At 36.3% G+C, this 22398-nt stretch overlaps 1 protein-coding gene, 1 long non-coding RNA gene and 1 other non-coding gene across 5 annotated transcripts; all 3 read right to left on the bottom strand.

Annotated features, from left to right (window-relative positions):
* Window positions 1-644: 644 nt before the first annotated feature.
* Window positions 645-17082, bottom strand: LOC121251614 (anaphase-promoting complex subunit 7). 3 transcript variants are annotated; one of them, XM_041150893.1, is made up of 18 exons: window positions 16900-17082; window positions 16735-16803; window positions 16584-16634; window positions 9758-9892; window positions 9580-9642; window positions 9222-9337; window positions 7921-8005; window positions 7478-7537; window positions 5161-5206; window positions 4431-4504; window positions 3272-3322; window positions 2898-3098; window positions 2771-2815; window positions 2506-2626; window positions 2250-2395; window positions 1913-2142; window positions 1472-1532; window positions 645-1232 (listed from the first exon to the last, which is right to left on the bottom strand). In XM_041150893.1, exons 1-18 carry the CDS (start codon window positions 16966-16968, stop codon window positions 1146-1148), a joined length of 1710 nt encoding a protein of 569 aa, XP_041006827.1. In that variant the 5' UTR covers window positions 16969-17082; the 3' UTR covers window positions 645-1145. The 3 variants fall into 3 exon arrangements, with proteins under 3 accessions (XP_041006827.1, XP_041006837.1, XP_041006844.1); XM_041150903.1 differs by having other exon boundaries at window positions 2533-2626; XM_041150910.1 differs by lacking the exons at window positions 645-1232; window positions 1472-1532 and having other exon boundaries at window positions 1979-2142; window positions 2228-2395.
* A 1468-nt stretch (window positions 17083-18550) lies between these two features.
* LOC121251309 lies at window positions 18551-22005 on the bottom strand. The gene is made up of 2 exons (XR_005937981.1): window positions 21693-22005; window positions 18551-18760 (listed from the first exon to the last, which is right to left on the bottom strand). It is a non-coding gene; the product is annotated as an uncharacterized LOC121251309 (long non-coding RNA).
* On the bottom strand, window positions 18889-19006 carry LOC121243517. The gene has a single exon (XR_005936167.1). It is a non-coding gene; the product is annotated as a small nucleolar RNA snoR104 (small nucleolar RNA).
* Window positions 22006-22398: the final 393 nt, after the last annotated feature.

Genomic DNA, 22398 nt, shown 5'->3' with positions numbered 1-22398 from the left:
GTGGCTCATAATTTCTACTGTGATTAATTTCACAGGTTTGGGTGCCTCCCCCAAGCTCCATCATGGTCAGTTTGGTAGGAGGTCGTGTCTCCTACCACAACTCGTAGTTGCTGTGTTGCTTTTAATTTGATCTAATGGTAATTTTATTTTATTGTTTAAAAAACGGGCCATGGGATGAGGTCGTGTCTCTCGGACCTCAGTAACATGAGTTCAGTGGATATGAACCAAAGCATTGAGCAGGAAGTACATCGCGGAAGTGGTCATTTGCAAAGCTGATCTTTTGTGGTCCTCGTGATGTAAGACTGAATCCTTTGCTACGGGAGGGTTTATAACTCCACATGCATTAGTTGTCATACTCGTTTTCCAATCTTGACCTGCGTACTTTAATTACCACCATTATTTGCATTTGTATACTTGTTTCATTTGCAACCGTGTCGTATAACTCCCCGGAACTTGGTTGAATGACTAACATTTAGATAGATACAATTTTCTGTATTCAGAGTTCAGACAAAACCAGTACTTCGACCTTTCTGCTTTGGACTTTTTTCGAGTCTACAAATTTTACCATAAACGCATCGTTAAAACGTAAAAGGAATCACCAATCACCACATAATTGGGATGTACAGGTTGGCCTCTTCTCCACATGAGCTAAACCGCGATAATTCCCTTCATCAAAGAGAAATATAATCAAACAAATCGTCTTGACGGTTTGGCCATTTGGCTTACATGTCAATTTCCAAAATGAAACTAACATCTAAAACTGACACAATATGTTACATCATTTATACACATCCAAATATAAGAGACCCAATTTTACAGCATCCAGAAAACGGCCCCTCGCACCAATGCCTAATCTTCTTTCCTTTTTGCTTTAAGCCATATCCTCAAAGATACATCAACCTCAACATCCATCCACACAGAATATATAAATGTCCACTTTTCATACTTGCTAAATTCCTGCTTAAGCAGCATAATTTTAATTTTCCACTTATCTTAAGTGAAATCCATAATCGCGGGTCACCAGTTTGGCTTGCCAGGACAGGGCAGCACTGTGAATCTCAAATTACTTGTTATTCACTCGTATAATCTGCGAGGGGATTTCCTCATTGTTGTAAAATATGAAAACTCACCGTCTGAACTTGTCCTTACAAAAGATCAGTCTCTTCTTGGTCTCCATCAGCATCCTCAACCTCATTTTCATCATCTTCTTCAGGTGCATCAGGATCCACCCCCTGCAAAAGAATACAAGGTTAATCCCAGGGGGAGTCATTCGGATTTCCCTTTCCTTTCCCCTTCCCATTAGTTTTACTTAAAAATGTTCAGTTGCTTTGGTTGATCATATCTGTGGTAAGCTATCAATAGAAATAGAGTTATCATCCTGAAGCAAAGGCGGAGAAGTAGATGTGAAGTAATTGGAAGGCTGCAAATTATCAAACAAATTGCTGAAAAAAGAACAGCAGCAGAAAGGAACCTTCATTTGTTTTTCCAAGCGTTCTAACCCCTTTTTCGCAGCTTCATTCTGTGAGTTTATCCTGCAACAAAATAAAAATAAGTCAAATTGAAAGCATTTTTCAGATGAGAGCATTGAAGGATTTCCCCTACCCTGTTCATAATTCACAAACATTCCTGGAAGTTGAAAAGCCTGACCGCGATTTTCATAGCATCTGATCACAGAAGTTGGTGATTTTGAATGGGTAAATTCAGAGCAGCCATTTCAAACTGGTTGTCTTATGATCCCATGCCATAGGTAGTCCTGATGGCTCTAATCAAGGATTTTTACCTTCATTTATCATGCAAAACACAATGGGCCCTTTTCATGCTCTAAAGCACCCCCTTACAAAAGAAAATCTGCAGCAATGCAGATCTTATGTCCTAAATCGGAATGAGATTCACATCTTATGTAAGGTTTTACCTCAATGCAGCCTGATAATGTGACAAAGCATCTTGAAGCATATTTGTGGCAGCAAATACTTGAGCCAGTTTAACATGAAGAGAGTCGTCAGCCCAATCTTTGAGGTATCGCTCAAGCAGAGATACAGCATCTCCATTTCGACCTTCAATAACATGGAGCTCAGCCAAAGCTAGAGCTGCACCTAGGTAACCGGGTTCCAGCCTAAGTGCTGACTCATAAAACTTTTTTGCCTGTTACAAATTAGGTTATATTCAAAACAATTTTTTTTATGGTTTTGAATTCTGGATGAAAGCAATATTTATTTCTAAGCTGATCCTGAATAGATCTCTACAGATACCTTCTCTCTGCCACTTGAGTTACTGGCATGAACATCCCCGACTAATTTTAGTGCCTTTGCAGATTGAGGCATTGCCTTCATCGCCTCCCTGGCAGCATACAAAGCCTCTTTGGTTTTAGACAGAGACAAATAGGAATGAACCAAACCTGAAATCACAAGGGAGGTCTATATCATTTCAATGCTTCTACATTTCTCTATCATTCCTTCTTTGTTTAGAAAAAAGTCACATTAAACATAAATAAGTCAATGGTAAAGCCCTGTTTTTCCCCCTTGAAAGCTGCACCTTGATATGAACGAATATCAGGTCTCAATTCTTGAGCTCCCCTGAAAGCAATTACGGCCGCTTCTGCTCGCTTTGCTGTTAACAAGAGGTTACCCTGAAAACTTGAAAGAAATCTTCGTGATATGGAATTGAAGATAAGAGGGTGAGAAGAAAAAAAAAAACTCCCGGGGTACAAGGATTCTGTAATATATCATCCACAAGATATACCATTCTATCATGAGTGGAATTGTTTTAATACCTTCATAATATAACCTGGTATATGCCTCTCGTCAATTTGGATGCCCTGATTGCAAAGAATTAGTGAATCTCATGAGATCTAGTAATAAGGAAAGACATCTATCCAAGCTTTTCTCGAATTAACTGACCTTCTCAGCATAAGACAAAGCTCCTCTCTCATCTTTCCTTTCCCACAGTACGGACAAAGTCACAAAAACTTCTGGCTTTGTGGGATCAATACTCAGCAAATCATGTGCTAACTTGTTTAGCTTTAAATAATCAGACTTCGTCTTCAGAAGCATTGCATACTCATCCATATAAGTAACAATGTATGGATCAATTGATCGAGCCTGAAAAGACCAAAAACTCTATGCTTATATGTTCTTGCAAGAATATGCCTCCATCTTTGTGTGTCTGCATGCACACTTGTGTATGCTTGAGTGTGTGTGTGTGTGTGTGTGTGAGAGAGAGAGAGAGAGAGAGCACTATAATTGTACAAACATAATAAGCTAGAGCCTATTACCTTTTCAAAATTCATGATGGCCTCGTCATTCTTTCCAATAATGGCTTCAATCTTCACATTACATACAGGTAAAAAATAAACTGAAGTTAAAATGATGTAGGCTTGCTAGAAGCAACTTACTAAATGTACCATTCAAGACCCATGTGAAATTTAATGTCAGTGATCAGGCTAGAAAGGCATCTGAAAATCAAAGAACACTTGCATACAATCATATACCGCAAAGAAACATTTGGCAATGTGTTAGCAAAATTGGTTTCTTTATCACTATGCATCCACAGGCGGACTTGAGCTTGCATGGTAATACAACGTAAGTTCCTAATATCTTTTTGCTTACATATAAAATATTTAAGCAGTTGGCTGATAATAAATACAACATAGCTAGATAACTTATCTTAAATAATGTCTTGCAACCTTTCCCAAGGTGGAGGTTTCTTTTTTTATTTTTCTTGTCAGGAGGGGCAGCGTTCGTTGCTGCAACTAACTAAAATTCAGTCAGCATAATGTTGACCAAGTATTTCCTCCAAAAAAATCGAAGGGGACCTCATATAGGAACTACATTTCACTTTCTCGTAGCAACAAATAAAAACATGGCAGTTAGACAAAAGCATCTAGCTAGTTCGGCGGATAAGATGGCTGCACTGCAGCTCAAATAGCATTATCTTCCCTTTTTGAAGCTGTGTAGCCCAAGCCATGCCCAGAACAAGGGTCCTACCCAGACCCATTACTATAAATGCGGATTTTGCATGCAGGTCTGAGGCACACTACCAGAGAAGAGTATTGTTGTTGACCAACATATGATGGAAAAAAGGTAGCCAGGAAAAACCACATCTAGTAAATCAAATTTATATCCCTGTGAATCATTTCTATAGAATTTGCTTCTGCCTACAAGATTTACTAGATAGAGAAAGAAACTGCCAAGCATTAAGGCATTAGAACTTAAAAAAAGCAAACAGTTGTCATAAAATGTGAAAGGCTGTGACAAGTAGCCCAAGGTAATTGTGGTTTTCATAAACAGAGAAAATCAAATATTTTTTTGATAAGTAACACAAACAGCTTTGATGTATATCGCATGAGCATGACTCAATCAAGCCGAACTAGTAAGCAACACAAACATTTTTGGCATATTAACATGCTGCAATTTGTTTTAAAAAAATTGTACCTTTGCAATTTCAAGTAACAAGTGTATGTTATTAGGAAAACGTTGTAACAGATCTGAAAAGAGCTCCAAACCACCTGCCAATAAAAGATGCCACAGTAAAAGATCATCGACTATTACTCAAGCAGAGACCAAGCAAAAATTTAGATTTAGTAACTTCAGCTGTGGGAGAATTACATCAGATAATGAGAAAAGTGACAACACTTTTTCTACCATAAAGGAGATCATCTACATGTATTTCACTAGTCATAAAGCCAAATAATAGACCAAGTGATCAACGGTTACAATTCTTGCCTTGGTCAGAGTTCAAGTAAGAGCAACCCCCTTCTTCAACCATGGGTGAGTTTCACACAAACAATCAAAGTTCTCCAGATAGGAAGACTCCAGGACAGTTACCAAAAATGGCACAGATCGTGTAACTTTCACCAGCCTGTGCTATCCTTTAAATGTGTATATGAGAAGATATTATGTTTTCATGCAAATACGGAATGTAATAGTCCATCATGCCAGTTAAAAAACAAGTGCAGTACCTCTAGGCTTCATTTGGAAGCATCATAGTAATTAGGTTCTTGCATCATAGTAATTAGGTTCTTGATGTCAACATATATCAGCAGTAGAAAATTTTAGAACGCAGATCATGCGTCAGGGTCTTAATATTTGATGTACAGGCAACAGTCTATATTCACACCACGAACAGATAATATTCTCAAAATCAGAAGTGATGTTAGTTTACCTTTGTAATCATTTGACGCAATGCAACATTGGGCCTCAACATAGCGCTGCACAAAAAGGGCAATTATTAATGAAGCAATATATCCTAACAGAAACACCAGTGAAAGTATCAATAACTAATTTTTTTCGTTCTTTTGAAAAGAAAACAACCACATTTTTAATGTCCATGTTTTTGTGCTGAATAGAAAAATAAAAATAAAAAATATTTCCAACATGATGGGCACCTAGCATTGCATAATATAATAATGACTTAATGGTTAAAGAAACTTTACTAATTTATAAGAAATATGAATCAACAATCTAGCCCATGAAGAACTAATATTTGACCACTTGCTTCGTGGCTAGTCTGCACTCTTTCGACTTTTTGAACTTACTAAGGAAATCAACTGAGACCCATTATTAGTGGCAAGCGAGAACAATTGGAGGTTTGACTTGAGGAATTAACAGTCCAGTGAATTGATAGATTCAGAGAGACAACTCGGTATTAAGAAACTGGCTCTATTTCTAAAGATAGAATCGATTGGGGGATGCCAGATGCAGAAACAGTTCTAGTCCCAGCAGCTGAGGTGTAGTGACAGGTGAGAACGATAACAACATAAACAGCAAAAGATCTATGGGTTGTTTGCAATGGAATACATTCAAGTGTCTAGTACAGTAGATCTAGAGCAAATAGGCATTGAGTTAGTTGCTTTTGTAGTCGATTATGAATCCCAATGTTGATTAGACACAAAAGTTTCAAGGGAGACAAACATGGCTAGACGGTAGGTGATTATGACATACCTTCTAGATTGAGGGACCCACCTGGTAAACACCATACAGGAAAAATACCAGCCTTCCAGATCGAGGGAAGAGTCCCTTCTAACTCCAGCTCAAGCATTACTTTGCAAGTTAGACACCGTTGTCTCAGGACTAACATGGGATACGCTCAAGGTCTTACTGATTTAGGTTAATTTATAATGTCACCTCTCAATAGAGAGGTCATTTGGATGAGAAGCTATGTGCTTTTCAAAAATTTCCAGAAGAACTAGTTTAAAACAATATAGGTTTTTATTAATATGCAGCACCCACGAAGTATGGAAAGTGCTAAACATTGGGAACTACCTGGGGAGGAGTTAGGAACAGGAACCAGAAAAAGTGCGAACCACTTAAATAGAGGAATCTATTGTATTTCATCCTTTGTTCCCCATAGCAACTGGGGATCAAAAAGCACCAACCAAATTTGATGACTTACTAAGGGAAAGACGAAGTTATTATATATTACCGTTCGGCTGGTTGTCTTGCAAAAATAAAAGAAAAGGGACTACGGGACTGGATTTCCACTCATAAGAAAGAAAAGATACTTTGGCGAAGTTGTATTTTTTGTTCAAATGGGATGGGGTTCAACTTTAATTCTTCCTTATGAAACATACCTACCCAAGAAAATGGGCCACCAAAGCTGCTCATATTAGGTGAGGGCCTTACCTTATTCACTAGCATGAGTTTTAGGAGCAAAGATCACAGATGCTATAATGGGCACCCGGATAAGCTTTCCACCTTCAGATATCCACAAAAATTGTGGCCCACGTTGGACTCAAGCCCATTCCTAAAAGAAAGAGAGGAATTTATCTGCATGGATGAGATCTTCATCAAGAAGATATAGGGTAGAGGCCTTCTTGTGTTGGTAATTGTAAACATCTCTCCTTTTCTCTGAGCGTACACAGTTTTCTTGTATGCTGATTTAGGCACATCTCTCTTTCTTAGTTTCACACTGGTCTAATGAATGAAAGTTAGTCTTTTAGTAAGCGTATATAAGCAGCGTTTAGTGCATAAGCAATTCTTTGGTGGCTGCACTGAAAGGCACGTATGGTGGAGGTTGGCTGAAGATGGCTTACACAACATTCAGAACCAGCCTTGGAGAGAATGATTTTTTTTTTTTTTACAACTAAAAAAATAAGTTTAAGATTCACTCTTTTACACATCACGTGGATGAGTACTTGGAGTGCATGCGTGGGCTGAAGCTCAGATAATAAGCTATTTATGAAAGAAGGGAAAGAAGTCCTACCACAAGCAACTAACAATAAAAAGCTGATAATAATGAGGATGATTATGCTAAGAGAAATGATAGTTGCAGTCGTGAATGTGCAAGCGCCACGCAAACGCTTTGAAAAAAGTGAATAAATACGGGACCCACATAAAAAGAAAATTAATATTTTAATAGCGGACCTCACTCTTTTTCAAAACGACTGCATGACACTTGCACACTCCACGACTGTATGTAGCTAAACTCTTATGCTAATAAGTGCCTCATGATACGATATATTCTCTCAATAAGTACTTACTTGCAGCCAGCGGCTTGAGTCAAAATGATCAAATGAAGCCTTACCGCTTCTCATAGGAGTCTGGAATCAAAAGTAAAGAACACCGGTGGTATCAAAAGAAAGATCATCTTATTTTTCAAACACTATGAGCTAGAAGGAAGATAATGTAATTCAATCAAGTTACAATTAGAAGCTCCAAAAATGTAGAATGTAAACATTGGGCTGGTCATTGATACACAAGGGCATCGCAGAATTTTCAAATTAGCAGATTGAACACTCATAACAGATATTCAAAATACATATGGTGATACACAAAATTCTGCTAGCCTAGATATGGTAATGTAGGAGATTTAACACTCACAACAGCATAAACTTCTAGCACATGAAGAAAAATATGACTACTTGCATGCTTACATTGATAGAGCATATATATCAAATTGGTTTAATGCTTTTCACCAACAAACCTGAGGAAACAATGAAATAATGTCCTTAAATGTAGCTCCCAGTTCTGCTAGAGCTGTAATAGCATCAAGGACATAAGGGCAATGCCTGTCAAAAAGAAGCATGAATTTGAAAAGCAGATAAAATAATATCACAAGCATCACTACTGTTTTTACAATTCAGGTGATTGAGCATTCAGAAAGCAGGCATTCACATGCTAGAAATGCACTTTTTATGCATGCCCTTTAGGCAAGGTAAGGCATGTAGTGATGAATATTGGATGCAGCAGCATTTATGGGTCTGGAAACTTCAATGACAGATAATGGCAATCCAAACATCAAAAGAACGTTCAATGCATATTCCTAGAGCTACTCACAACTTGTTTGTAATTTTTATTTGCAAGATAAAATTGGTAAATTAAATAAGAGCCACAAGGGTAAGGCTGAGATAATATGTGATAAACCATACTGAGTGAGTATAGGCTATAGGCAGTGAATGGGATCCCACATTGCTAGGGAGGAAGAAGTTTTTGCTCTTTATAATAATTCCAATATACTCCAATTGTACCATTGACTCAAGCTTTTGGAGTATGGACCCAGATATGGTATGGGCCTCCCTTGGGGCGTTGCAAATGGTATCAAATAATTCCCAACACCCAAATGGGCTGTTCCATCATAAGTGGCACGTTTCAAGTCTCACATTTCTAGATGGGATTGTAGTACCCCGTATTGAGTGAGTATAGTTGAATGTGATCCCACATTGCTAGAGAGGGAGAAGTTATTGCTCTTTACAATGATTCCAATAGGTTCCAATTGTACAATTGACTTGGGCCTAGATGTGACTTGAGCCTCCCTTGGGGCGTTACAAACTAAGAAAGAACTACAATAAAAGAGATCCATCATTTAACACAGACTCACCAAAATAAGGCATGTATTTTTGTTGTGTATGGGGAGAGAGAGAGAGAGAGAGAGAGAGAGAGAGAGATGGATAGATAAGTAGAGAGAGGGAGAGAAGTTTGTCTACAATGGATATTGAACCTTCAACCACAACCCTGCCTCACTTCAAATACTGCACCTTCACTATTGTGCTTAGTGGCACTAGCTAGGCATAGCAGTCTTTATGTTCAGGCAAGTTAAGATAGAATGTCTACACGAGACCAAGAATGGATTATTGTCCACTCTACTTTTGCCTCCTTTTCATAAGCAAAACTGTGTACTTGCACAATTCATTGTGTTCAGATTTAGCATAAGGAGATATAATAGAGAAAATAAACTAAAATATAAAATAAAGGACAGCTGGTATTAAGAAATTCAAATTGTCAAACCTTAAGCACTCTTTGTAACAAGCAATAGCAGGACGGATATGTCTAGAATTTCGATAAAGCTTTCCCATCAACAGATGCATCTGCAAATTTCTTGCTTTGCCAGGGATTCCCTCCATCTGCAAAATATAAGTGGTGATATAATGATGTTGCACATCAAAAGAACCCAAAAATAAGATAAAAGGATAGAAACAACAATTAAAAAAAACCAATAAATTGCCAGGTTATTCCTTGTCCATTATGGACTCACTTCACAAAAACAAAATTCTCAACATTCTGCATAAGTGGACAGAGGCCACCATCAAGAAAGTGTGTTTTGTGCACATGTGAAGGGGGGAGAGATAGAATCAATAGTCAAAACCTCAGCAAGGGCTGCTCTGTTCTCACTCAGTGCACAGTGACAAGATGCGATTTTGAACTTCACCTGTTCATTAGACAGATAAGGTGAATGATGCAAGAAAAAATAAACCTTAACCATAAAAGAGCCTAACATTAATTATTAAAGGGACTGAATTCATAGCAAAAAAAAATCACTCTACCTCATTTTCATTAATTGCCGAGATGTTAAAAGAATTTGGAGAAGATGACCTGTTTGATGGTAGTGAACTTCTAGAAGTTGTTTGACTCTGTTTAGGAATTATCTTGTAGTATTGCAAGGCTTGCTTGTATGTATGCTGTTAGAAAACAGATTCAATGAAACTAAAAATTTCCCAACAAACAAAAATGATGATGATGATGATTCATGATTGATGATTGATGATGATCATATGAACAATTTGAGGCAACCAATCAAAAAGTAATGCATAAAGAATAAAACTAGATTTTGGTACCATTTAAATGTGGACTAGTTGACCAATGGTCTTGTGGCTGAGTTGTACTTCTCTCATTCAGAGATTATGTTTGAGGTTTGACTTAGGGGTGGCAATATGTGACACAACCCGTGAACCCAATATGAACACTGTTAGACTATCAGAATCTTCATCAGGATCTTCAGCAGAAACTTCAGGAGCATCTGCACCAATTCTTCCCTCCTTCCATTCTGTTATTAATTCAAAATAATTCAGCTAGCGTAACTTTCTCCTACAAACGTGTATTTGATTGTTTCCTTATTTTGCTCATATTCGTTTCCTTATTATACGCTTGTAAGTTCGATTGTACAGCTATATATATAATGGAAAACTACACGGCTTATAGTGGGAAAGCCAACACAAAAGATATCTCGTGTATTCATCTTTCTGTAGAATTCTTGAGATTTTACATGGTATCAGCCAATACTATAAGCTAACGCTTCTCTAAACGATCCTTTCTCCTGCTTCCGCATAATCCAAATGGCCAACACCAATGACACCTCCATCCCTGACCCTATCCTTCCACCCTCTACCACCTCTATTTCCGTTAAGCTAGATGGTTCCCACAATTATTTGGCATGGAAAATGCAATTCCTTAATCTTCTTCGAGGACACGACTTAGTTGGCTTCATTGATGGTACTGAAGCCTGTCCTCCGAAAAATCTTGCCTCTGGTTCATTGAATCCTGCCTATGTTGTTTGGCAGAAGAAAGATGTTTGTCTCCTTGGATGGATTCTTGCATCTCTTTCGGAAAAACTTGTTTCCACTGTCTATGGATTGGAAACCTCTAAGCAAGTCTGGACTGCCCTGCAGACTCGTTTTTCTTCTCAATCTCGTTCCCGCATTTCTCATCTTAAACGTCAACTTCAAACATTGACTCAAGGTACCAAATCCTGTTCTGAGTATCTTGAAAATGCCAAAAATCTTGCAAATCAATTGGCAGCAGCTGTTAAGCCTGTGGATGATCAAGACTTGATCTCGTTTCTCCTTGGTGGCCTGCAATCCTCATACACACCATTTTTCACCTCTTTTAATTTTGCATCTCGTGACACTGACTTCACATTCGAAGACTTTTAAGCCGAATTGCTGGGCTATGAAAATCTTTTGGATGTTAATCACTCTGTTTATGGCACGGATGGTACTCACTTTGCATTTGCTGCAAACAAATCTAAGGCACCTACTTATGTGAAAAAGAAAGGACCACCAATCCCTCCCACAAAAATACAGCATGCAAGTTCTTCAACCTCTCGGCCACACCAACAGACCAGATCTACTCCTCCACAACTCCCAAACAACCGACCCGTTTGTCAAATTTGTGGTAAATCTGGCCATACTACTATTGATTGTTTTCACCGTTTTGACTGGTTCCCTCCTCAAGATCTCGCATCAATGGTGGCTGAGACTAATGCCACCTTTGGTCATCAAGTTTGGTACATGGACAGCGGCGCCAATGCTCATATTACATCAGATACAGCTAATTTCAATCATCAGCAGCCCTTTCATGAATCAGAAACTGTAACCGTCGGAAATGGTTCAGGTTTGCAAGTTCTACGTACTGGTTCTACCACTTTTAACTTCGGACACTCAAATTTTCATCTAAACAAAATTCTTCATTGCCCACAAGCAACCACCAATCTTATCTCTATCAACCAATTTTGTTTAGATAATAATTGTTACTTTATCTTAACTGCTAATGGTTTTATCGTGAAGGAGAACCTGACAGGCAGAATTCTACTTCAAGGTGTGGTTGAGAACGGCCTATATCCACTAGCTGGGTCCAAGATTTCTCATAAGAGCCTCACATGTCTTTCGGCAACAATAGGGGTTCGAGCTAATGCAGAGACTTGGCACTCAAGACTAGGACATCCCTCTAGTGTCATTTTCGATAGTTTGCTTCATTCAAATAAACTCTCTGTCAAAGGTCCTTCAAATAAAATAGAGTTTTGCTCAGCTTGTCAACTTGGCAAAGCTAAGAAACTACCTTTTCCAGAGTCTAGTCGACAGTCTTCTGTTCCTCTTGCTTTAATACACTCTGATGTATGGGTTTCCCCTGTACAATCCACTAGAGGTTGTTCCTACTATGTTTTGTTTATTGACGACTATTCGAGATATTCTTGGCTATATCCTTTGCACAGAAAATCTGATGTGTTTGCCACTTTTGTTAAATTTAAAACAATTGCAGAAATTTTTTTTTTCAACATCAATCAAGCAAATACAAACAGAAAATGGTGGAGAGTTTACTTCCAACAAGTTTAAAACTTTTTTAACTGCACAAGGAATATACCATAGGTTGACTTGCCCACACACTTCTAAACAAAATGGCATTGCCGAAAGGAAACACAGACACATCCAAGAAATGGGGCCCACACTTCTAGCTCAATCAAATTTATCCCCACAATATTGGGTTGATGCGTTCCTAACTTCAGTATTCTTAATAAACAGATTGCCTACCACAGTCCTAGATAATATGACACCTTATTTTTTACTCCATAAAACTGAGCCAACTTATATGGACTTACGTGTTTTTGGATGCGCTTGTTATCCACTCCTTAGACCATATAACGAACATAAGCTAGCATTCCAGAGTAAAAAGTGCATCTTCCTGGGCTATTCTTACTGTCAAAAAGGATATAGGTGTCTTGACTTATCCACTAAAAGGGTGTACATCTCACGACATGTCATCTTTGATGAGCTATCTTTCCTAGCTAAGGAAATAGTCGAGCACACCACATCTTGAAGGCCGAATCCTACTACAGGTAAACCACTAATAATTCCTAGTTCAGTTATATCTAGTAATTTATTATCTAATATCTCTGCAGCAGCACAACCTCAAAATGATCCTTTTATCCTTTCTGTTCAAATGCTGATTCTTGTGACATCAACACAACAATCCCCACCTCCTGCATCATCCAACGATTATTCTCCTACCACTTTCCATTTTGAAAATCCCATTGACCCAGAAAATGTCATACCACCCATATATCCTTCTCCGCTGTTGTCACAAGAACCAGATAATATCTCCAACAATCCAACTGTCCAGCCAACATTCACTCAAATTCAAACCCGTTCCAAAACAGGTCACTCTCAACCAAAATCATTTTCTGACTATAAAATGTTCTATACTACCAGACACCCTTTGCAAGCTTTTTCTGCAGTATTGGACACTCCTGAACCAACATCCTACACTCAAGCAGTTTCGGATCCACAATGGCGTGCTGCAATGGGCAGAGAATTTGATGCATTGATGGAAAATGGGACTTGGTCTCTATTTCCTCGCCCACCTGATAAACACATTGTTAGAAACAAATGGGTATACAAAATCAAGAGGAGACCAGATGGCAGTGTTGAACGTTTTAAGGCCAGACTCGTGGCCAAAGGGTATGATCAAAAGAGTGGTGTGGACTACCATGAAACTTTTTCACCCGTGATTAAGCCAACTACTATTCGACTAGTTTTGGCTATTGCAGTTCATTTTCATCGGCCCATCCGACAATTGGATGTCTCAAATGCATTTCTCCATGGATTTCTAGATGAAGAGGTGTTTATGGAACAGCCCAAAGGATTTGTTGATGAGACCAAACCAAACTATGTTTGCAAATTACACAAGTCCCTTTATGGCCTTAAACAGGCCCCAAGAGCTTGTTTCGAAGATTATCACAGCAACTCATTGAGCTTGGTTTTCAAGAATCAGTCAATGACTACTCTTTGTTTACTCTACATACTGAAAATATAAGATTTTTTGTCTTAATATATGTAGACGATATTTTGGTGACAGGATCTAATGCCTCAGAAATTACCAAAATCATTCGACATCTGCAAAAAAATTTTCATGTCAAGGATCTGGGTTCTCTTTCTTATTTTTTAGGTGTGGAGGCTGACAGGAGCTCACAAGGTCTGCATTTACGTCAAACAAAGTACATTTGTGATCTCTTAGACCAGACTAAGATGGCTGGTGCCAAGCCACTTGCATCGCCTACGGTGGCGAGTACCAAACTGTCAAGTACAGAAGGAGAACTAATATCTGATCCTTCTACTTATCGACAAATTATTGGGGCACTCCAATACTACACAATAACACGTCCAGATATTTCTTATGCTGTTAACCAGCTATGTCAGTATATGCACCAGCCAAGAACTCCACACTGGCAGGCTATGAAGCGAGTTCTTCGCTACTTAAAGGGCACTGTAAACCATGGCCTATTCTACACACCATCCCCTCTACAATTACACACCTACTGCGACTCGAATTGGGCAGGCAATCCAAACGATAGAAGGTCTACTAGCGGCTATGGAGTTTTTTCTGGGAAGGAACCTGGTTTCTTGGAGCTCCAAGAAACAAAACGTGGTCTCTTGTTCAAGTACCGAAGCCGAGTACCGTTCAATGGCACTTGCTACAGCTGAAGTATACTGGCTTTGAATGCTTTTCAAAGAATTGGCTATTGGTCTAGTCCACATACCAACTATATGGTGCGATAACATTGGGGCAATTGCACTCGCTTCAAATCCAGTGTTCCATGCAAGAACGAAGCATGTAGAGATTGACTATCATTTTATTCGGGAGAAAGTATGCAACAATGACGTTAAAGTCCAACATGTCTCAACCGTGGATCAAATAGCAGATGTCTTCACAAAAGGCCAAACTGCCCAACGTTTTTAGTATCTTAAGAGCAAATTAATGGTCTGTAACAACCCCATTAATTCGAGGGGGGGTGTTAGACTATCAGAATCTTCATTAGGATCTTCAGCAGAAACTTCAGGAGCATCTGCACCAATTCTTCCCTCCTTCCATTCTGTTATTAATTCAAAATAATTCAGCTAGCGTAACTTTCTCCTACAAACGTGTATTTGATTGTTTCCTTATTTTGCTCATATTTGTTTCCTTATTATACGCTTGTAAGTTCGATTGTACAGCTATAAATATAATGGAAAACTACACGGCTTATAGTGGGAAAGCCAACACAAAAGATATCTCGTGTATTCATCTTTCTGTAGAATTCTTGAGATTTTACACATGACACGAAATTAGTAGGTTTGAATTTGATGTTAACAGGTTCGAGGCAAAACGGGTTGACCTGTTAAGACACGATTTATAAACACCCAATAGCGGATTAACCCGCTTAAGCTAAAATCAACCCGTTTTGACTTGTTTAAGTTTTATGTCAAAATCACAATTTTATTATTGTTGAGTTGTAATATTGATATTTCTCAGTATGTTTATAGTTTTATTGTTGAGATTGTAATTCTAGACCTATACTCATATTTATTATTAAACGGGTCAAACAAGTAACATGACACGACTCATTATCTAAATGGATTGGGTTAGAGTTTAACACGTATAGCTTAACAGGTTGGGTTCGGGTTTACCCATATAGTTGAGTGTTCATGATTTAACACGACATGAACATGACCCAAAAACACGAATTGAAACCCATCACTTTGACTCACCATGGGTGCAAGATTAGGGGAAATTGAAACTCTCCTATATATTGGGAATATATCTATATATATGTATGTATGTATATGAATACAGACATACATACATAAACGTATAAATATTTCCGTGTGGTTAAACCAATCATGTAAAGAAGATAAAGCCGCACATTCTCACATTTGTCCAATGTCTCACATGGCATCAAAAGTTCCATAGACCCCAAGCTTGAAATCCTCCAACATTAATATAAAGGCAAGTCCTAGACACACTTATAGTAATCTTCCAATTTTGCACCAGGGTTTGATGATGCAGCTTCTTACCAGGTTGTGTCAATACTCCAGAGTTGCATGTGCGAATAACCTAGTCACATTCAATCCCAGCAATCAAGTTTCATGCTTCACTCAACTCTTTTGAAACCTGGGGCGAAATCTCGATGAACAAAACCTTAAGTATAGACGGTCTACCAGATTCTCAATATGGTTGTTTAGGCTATCGAGAGTCTTAGGGGATGTTTGGAAATAAATCCCATCTCATCTCATTTCATTTCATCCCATCCCATTTCATTTCCTTCCTAAACATCATTCAAATACAAATACTTTCAAACTAACTTTTTCAAACTAATCATTACAACTTTCCTAAATTTTCAAACAAAAAATTAAAAATAATTCAACTTTTTCAAATTTCAAAACAAAAATAATATTAAAAAAATTATATTCTAACAATATTTTAACTTTATAATATTTTGTATTCAACTTTTTCTCTCCTTTCCCAAAACCCAATAAATAGTTAACTCAAATTATCTGACTATTATTCACAAGTCATCTTACTACTATTCAAATTTTTTTTATCTCATCTCATTCCTCAAGCATCCCCTTGGATATCAATACAAAATGACAACATTTCTGCTTATTCAGCAATTAGTGATATAAGTTACAAAAAGCACGCAGGTCAATGTATAATGGAAACATTGGAATGCAAACTAAATGATTAAAAAATGCATTATATATAATGGAAATTCAACAGTGTCTAGGTAGATTGTGTTTAAACTGCGATATTCGCATCATATATCATGCATCATATTCTTACAATTGCTCTGCGATAGTCGCGCTCGCGGAACAATGCGTCACCGAGAAGCACCTGCAGGAAAAGGTACAGAGAAAATTAAACTGCGATGAAAAGCACGATAAAGCCCGGGAAAATTCCAAAATATGAGAGGAAAAGGAATTGAATTGCCAACCAAGCTCTCAGCCTTAATATGTGGAGTGGTTTCAGCGTTTGCAGCAGGTGAAGAAACAAGAAAACAGCCCTGTCCAAGAAAAAACGAAAATCAGACAAAACTCAACGAAAAATTGAAATCCAGAGATGAAAATAATGCGTAAAATCGTAGGTAAGTGAGGAATACGAGCATCTGAGCGGAGCTGTAGAGGCCGTGCTCGAGAAGAGTAGCGATCTGTTCCTTGGGGACGTCCATTGCTTTGCGCGAGCTCAAAACTGAGCGCTCTTGGGACTCGGAGAATCCTGAAGAATTGGCTGCCACAGACCCTGGAGTGACTCTCACTGAGAAAACCCCCCAACCCCCGCTCTATTTTTAAAAGAAAATCAGAAGCCATTTTTAAAGATAAATTATATTTACAGTAATTTTTTTAAAATATATATATATATATATATATAGAATCTATATAAAAAAATAATTTTAAATAATAGATTTTATTTTTTTTTAAATAATTATATAATATTTACATATTCTACAACTACAAATAGTATTACTCATTTTTAAAAGAGTTAATCTATATATAATCTTCATATAGAAATTGTTCATACAAATCTATACAATTATATTTAAAAAATATTTAAAATTATAATAATATCTTTTTAAAATAATATTTTTTTTCTTTCTATACCATTTATCAACAAGACTACACACAAAATTCCTACCTTAGAATTATAAATAAAATTTCTCATTTTAAAACCCCCTTTGCCAAGCTCTCCTTCCCACGAAGACTTGGATTTCGGGACGTCACTTCAAATTTTCTCGGTAAAATTCATTCGAACTCTCATTATCTATTGATAATCACCCTTCACTATTATTAATTTTGACAAACACTTCGTCTGGTTTGTTTTCGAGACTAAAACTTAAAATTTTTAAAAAAGATTTATCTCATTATTATAATTTTTTTAAATTTTTAAATAAAATAAAATAAACAATTCAATTTTTTTAAATCTCAAAACAAAAATAATATTAAAAATTATATTCTAACAATATTTTATTCAATTTTTTAACTTTAATATCAATTCATTTCATCTCTAAAAAAAAAACGAGGCCTTAATTTATTGATTAAGTTTAATATACTCCTTTTTCTCTCAAAAAGCCCAAATCTATCCTTAAAATTTTCAAAAAGACAATAAATAAAAAATAACTAAAATAGAAAATACAATTCTAATTATATATATATATATTTTTGAATTTTTGCTTATTTATTTTATTTATTTTTTGAAATGTTTTGGTTGCTTGGAGATGATAATTGAAATTAATGATTTGAAGAGTGATTACAAACTGGAATTAACTATTTAAGGAGTGAGAGTTGAAATTAAGGAGATGATAGAAGATTTTGTATTATTTTATTTTATTTTGTATTTAAAAAGAAGGGTTAATTGCTGATGATTGGTGTAGCACCTTTCTAAAAAGAATTTGCTGGGAGTACCAATAAGATCTTTACACATGTATTTGAACATATCAATTCATTACAACAATCAGTCATAAAAACTATAATTAGTCGGGACGAATGCTAATAAAAAAAACAAAAATCATAAAAACTATAATCGGTTTCAGACACACAAGTCATTCTTCTTCTGCCTCTTCCTCTTGTTGGAGAAGATTTTCTGTGTTGTCATGGGCGCAGAAACATCGTACATCCTCTATAAGCATGCTGGCTACAGTCCCACCCTGATTTGCAATTAAAGGCTTGTTTAGATTCGAAACCTACCTCAACTTATCTCATCTCATTATTACAACTTTTTTAAATTTTCACATAAAATATAATAAACAATTCAACTTTTTCAAATCTCAAAACAATAATAATATTAAAAATAATATTCTAACAATATTTTATTCAACTCATCTAAAAATATCTCAATTTATCTCTAATCCAAACAGGGCGACCAGTGTAATCATTAGCCAGTCAGCTGTCTTGATCATATCCCAAATTCCATCCTCGATATACAATTCATAGTTCCCACCATCGATCCATTTCTGGTGTACATCCCTGATTCAATTTATATGAAGGTATGGAAGGAAAAATCAAAATGATATTCACATGCCACCAGCCAAGGATACTAACTAATTAATAAAGGATTTTAATAGGTAAACCAGAATTTTAAATGGTTCCTGGATTCGTGTCTCTGGTAATTTGAGACTTGCAGAACTTGCTCTAGTACTACAAGCAGGAAACAACAGAGGTTTACTGTTGGAAGGTTGTATCAGAAAACATCTCAGCTTTTAGATGTTTCCCTTCTTTTCTTCCATACTTGGCTTTGCTTGGTTGCAAAGAAGATTGAGGAAAAAGATGGACACACATGCACACACACGAGTTTATCACAACCACCAAGAAAAGCAAACGAGATAAATTAGGGAGCCAGATTATAATCAACAACAAAAGTGAGTGTATGTCAGCTGCGGTAAGGTAACCCCATTCATGAAGATAAGACACCGAAACAAATAAGTTAACCCTTCTGGGGAGTCTTTGTCTTCTAGGGCCAGTACAAAGTCCAGAAAGCTTTCAAAATCCATCTCCCCAGCATTTCCTCCACCACTTTTCCCACGGAGAACATGTTCATCAAACACTATCCAAGGCATATCAGTTGTAAGGAATAGTGGAACTAAAATCAAAATGCAAAAAAAAAAGTGCGTACCACATAGAAAAGGTGAAGCAGAGGAAAAAGGATGACAAATTTCAATTTTAAATTTCACATCATCAAAAGTTGTGAATCCATCCGTAATACTGAATTAATAGAATACTTATTCTTTTTTTATTTTTATTCGTGCGAGTAAAAATAATAAAAAAATTATAAGCCTAAATAGTTCAAACACATCACAATTAACTTCTTTGGAAAACAAAGAAAAACTGGATGACTTCATTTTCGTTGTACATCCAGATTTTATTTTAATCATACAAGTGTGTTCAGCTTTTGGCAAAATAAACAGATGAAGAGTGTTTTTTTAGTACAAAGTGGCTTTCTTCAAGGACATAGCATAAAAAATCCAGTAAGCGCATCTTTGGCTTTGTTTTGGTACACTGTATTGGGTTTAGGATGAGAACTTTTCAACAGACTTTTCTGGTAGGAATTTGTATCAAGATTGTGAGCATTGAGCAACAGATCTGATTGCTTCTGAAATAATTAGAGGCGATATTCTCACCAGAAAACAGATTACCAATACTTAGGCAGTAAAACCTAACAACAATCAGCAGACCAGGCAGGAAGATGAGGATGATACCTTTAAAAAGTATATATATATATTTTTTTTATAAGTCCTTTAAAAAGTATATTTTGCCGCTTATAAAAAAAAATCTATATTTTGCCAGCCTCTGGACCCTGTGACTGATGGATCCTTCTTCAGGTTTCTGAACCCTGAGGAAACAACTTATATCAGCATAAGAAATAAATGAAAGAAGATGGGTGTGCGATAAAGGGGGATAAAGAAAAGAAATTATCCAAAAAACAGAGCATAAAAAGTTCCAAGCCTAAGTTCTCAGTGGCTTTTGTGTGTATGTAAAATATGCAACAGCCAGCACATACCAAATAAAGTTATTTGTAACTGCAAAAAACACAAACTTTTTCACAGCTGTTTTTTTTTTTTTTTTTTTTTTCTTTTGAGAAGCAAAATTTTTACTGCTGCTATTATTACTAAAGAAATTTGTGTCTGTCAATGAACATAGGACGGTGCTACATGCAGTGAGGATTGGTACCGAAAGGGGTACCGATCAGTGTTATTCGTTTTTTTTTTTTAAAAATCATTTGTATTTTGTTTTTAAATACTAAAAAATAAACACACACAAATGCTTTTAAGAAAAAAAACACTAATCGGTGTACTTTATCGGTACACTTTGTCGGTGTACTAAGCATTTTCCATGAACATATGCAACAAGAAATAAGACAAGAAAGTAACTCCAGTATATTGTCCCCATCCTATCTTTATACGTAGTATTTTAAAATAAAGTCCGAGCTACAAGTACAACACATGCCTTCTTGTAGAAACTCAGGATAGTATTATTAGCTTCATCACTTTTTGTTGCTTCTCTTGAAACATATCGAGCAAGTTTCTCTTTGTTTCAAGCTTTACAAAATAAATACTAAGTTAAATAGTAGGATACAAAAGGAAATACACATTTTGACATCAAGAAATGAATATCGAGTCTGCATTTTCATACTATGCACCAATGCATATGCTAGAAACTGATGAATCAGCAATAAGGGAACTATAAGGCCTTTATGTTAAAAGGGAAAAACTTACAAGGCAAAACCTCTATATATCAAGGAAGGAATTTAGAAAATCGACTACCATCCGATAATCACATATTATGGTGGGCTATTCTAGCAGAATTCTGGGAGAGACTTCACCAAGACAGAATACATGGTCATCTACACTTGACACTTCTTAATTTCATAACTTTCCCGTTTCTCAATCCAAACACTCCATAAAAAGAATAGTGCACCCATTTTTATTTTCTTCTCATAGAGCTTTTTTTTTCCAAGTTGAAAAACTCAATTTACCTAAGCCAAAAGGTTGCATTAGCCTCAATTGAGCGCAGGTGTCCATTTCCTCAAATCCCAAATGACAAATAACCATCTAAGCAAGATCTTTCCCCATCTTCTTCAGAACCAAACAGTCTAACAGAGGTTGCATTCAAATGCTAATTAAACACATCTTATTACCTTAAAATTATTTATGTCCCAGACCATTTAGGTCCCGAAAGAAAATACTCTAAATCCCCATTAAAAAAATATAGCAAACAAAGAATTCTGATAAAATACAGTACATAGCAGCCACCTGCCAGTACCATACACGCACATTCACACAAAAAGATGTTTATGCATAAAGTTCGCATACCTAAAAGAAAAATGATCTAAAAAAACTAATTTCTAAAATTTAAAAAAACAAAAAAAGGGGAAAATGTGAGATAGAGACAGAATACGGACCCATTAAGGCTTAGGATCTAAGTCCGGCACCGGAACCGATGAACCGGCAGAGGTTTCGGATCAAGGCATCGATGAATCAGGCGGGATTTTCCTCCGCACGGCCTCATGGCTCTCGCCATCACCGGACCCACTGTACATGGCCGAGAATCCCTCTGTGTCTCCGAATCGACTCGAACGAGCTCGGCGTTCACTTTAAGTAGTAAAACTGGAAAAACGCTACAGCCAGGAGGCATTATAGCGAATGAAACAAACCCATTTATGTAGTAGATGATGTAAACTGCCCCAACTGAGATTTGTAAAAGTTGAGTGGCTTGCAAATTTACGAGGCTACTTGTAAAAGTTAATTTAAGAGCACTCTTAATGGCTCCTTCATTCAATTTTTTAAAATATATTATCAAAATTTATTTTTTTTATTTTACATATTAACTTTTATAATATACCTTAAATTTATTTATTTATTTTTTTTATATTATTTAAATATTATATTTTTTATTTATTTTAAATATTTTCTCTAACTATCAATAATATCATTATATCTTTTGATATTTATAATATCTCTCTATATACAATATCATATAATTTTATTTTATTTTAAATTAATCTAAATTAAAATATAAATTGATTTTAAAAAAATGACTTTAAAATAGAAGATCCAATGGAGGGTGTTTTGAGAGCATTTCTTTATATTTTTAAAGAAAAATGTATT

The sequence above is a fragment of the Juglans microcarpa x Juglans regia genome, chromosome 1D (genome assembly GCF_004785595.1).
Source record: "Juglans microcarpa x Juglans regia isolate MS1-56 chromosome 1D, Jm3101_v1.0, whole genome shotgun sequence".
Classification (NCBI taxonomy): Eukaryota; Viridiplantae; Streptophyta; class Magnoliopsida; order Fagales; family Juglandaceae; genus Juglans; species Juglans microcarpa x Juglans regia.
This window is presented reverse-complemented; position numbering and strand designations above follow the sequence as displayed.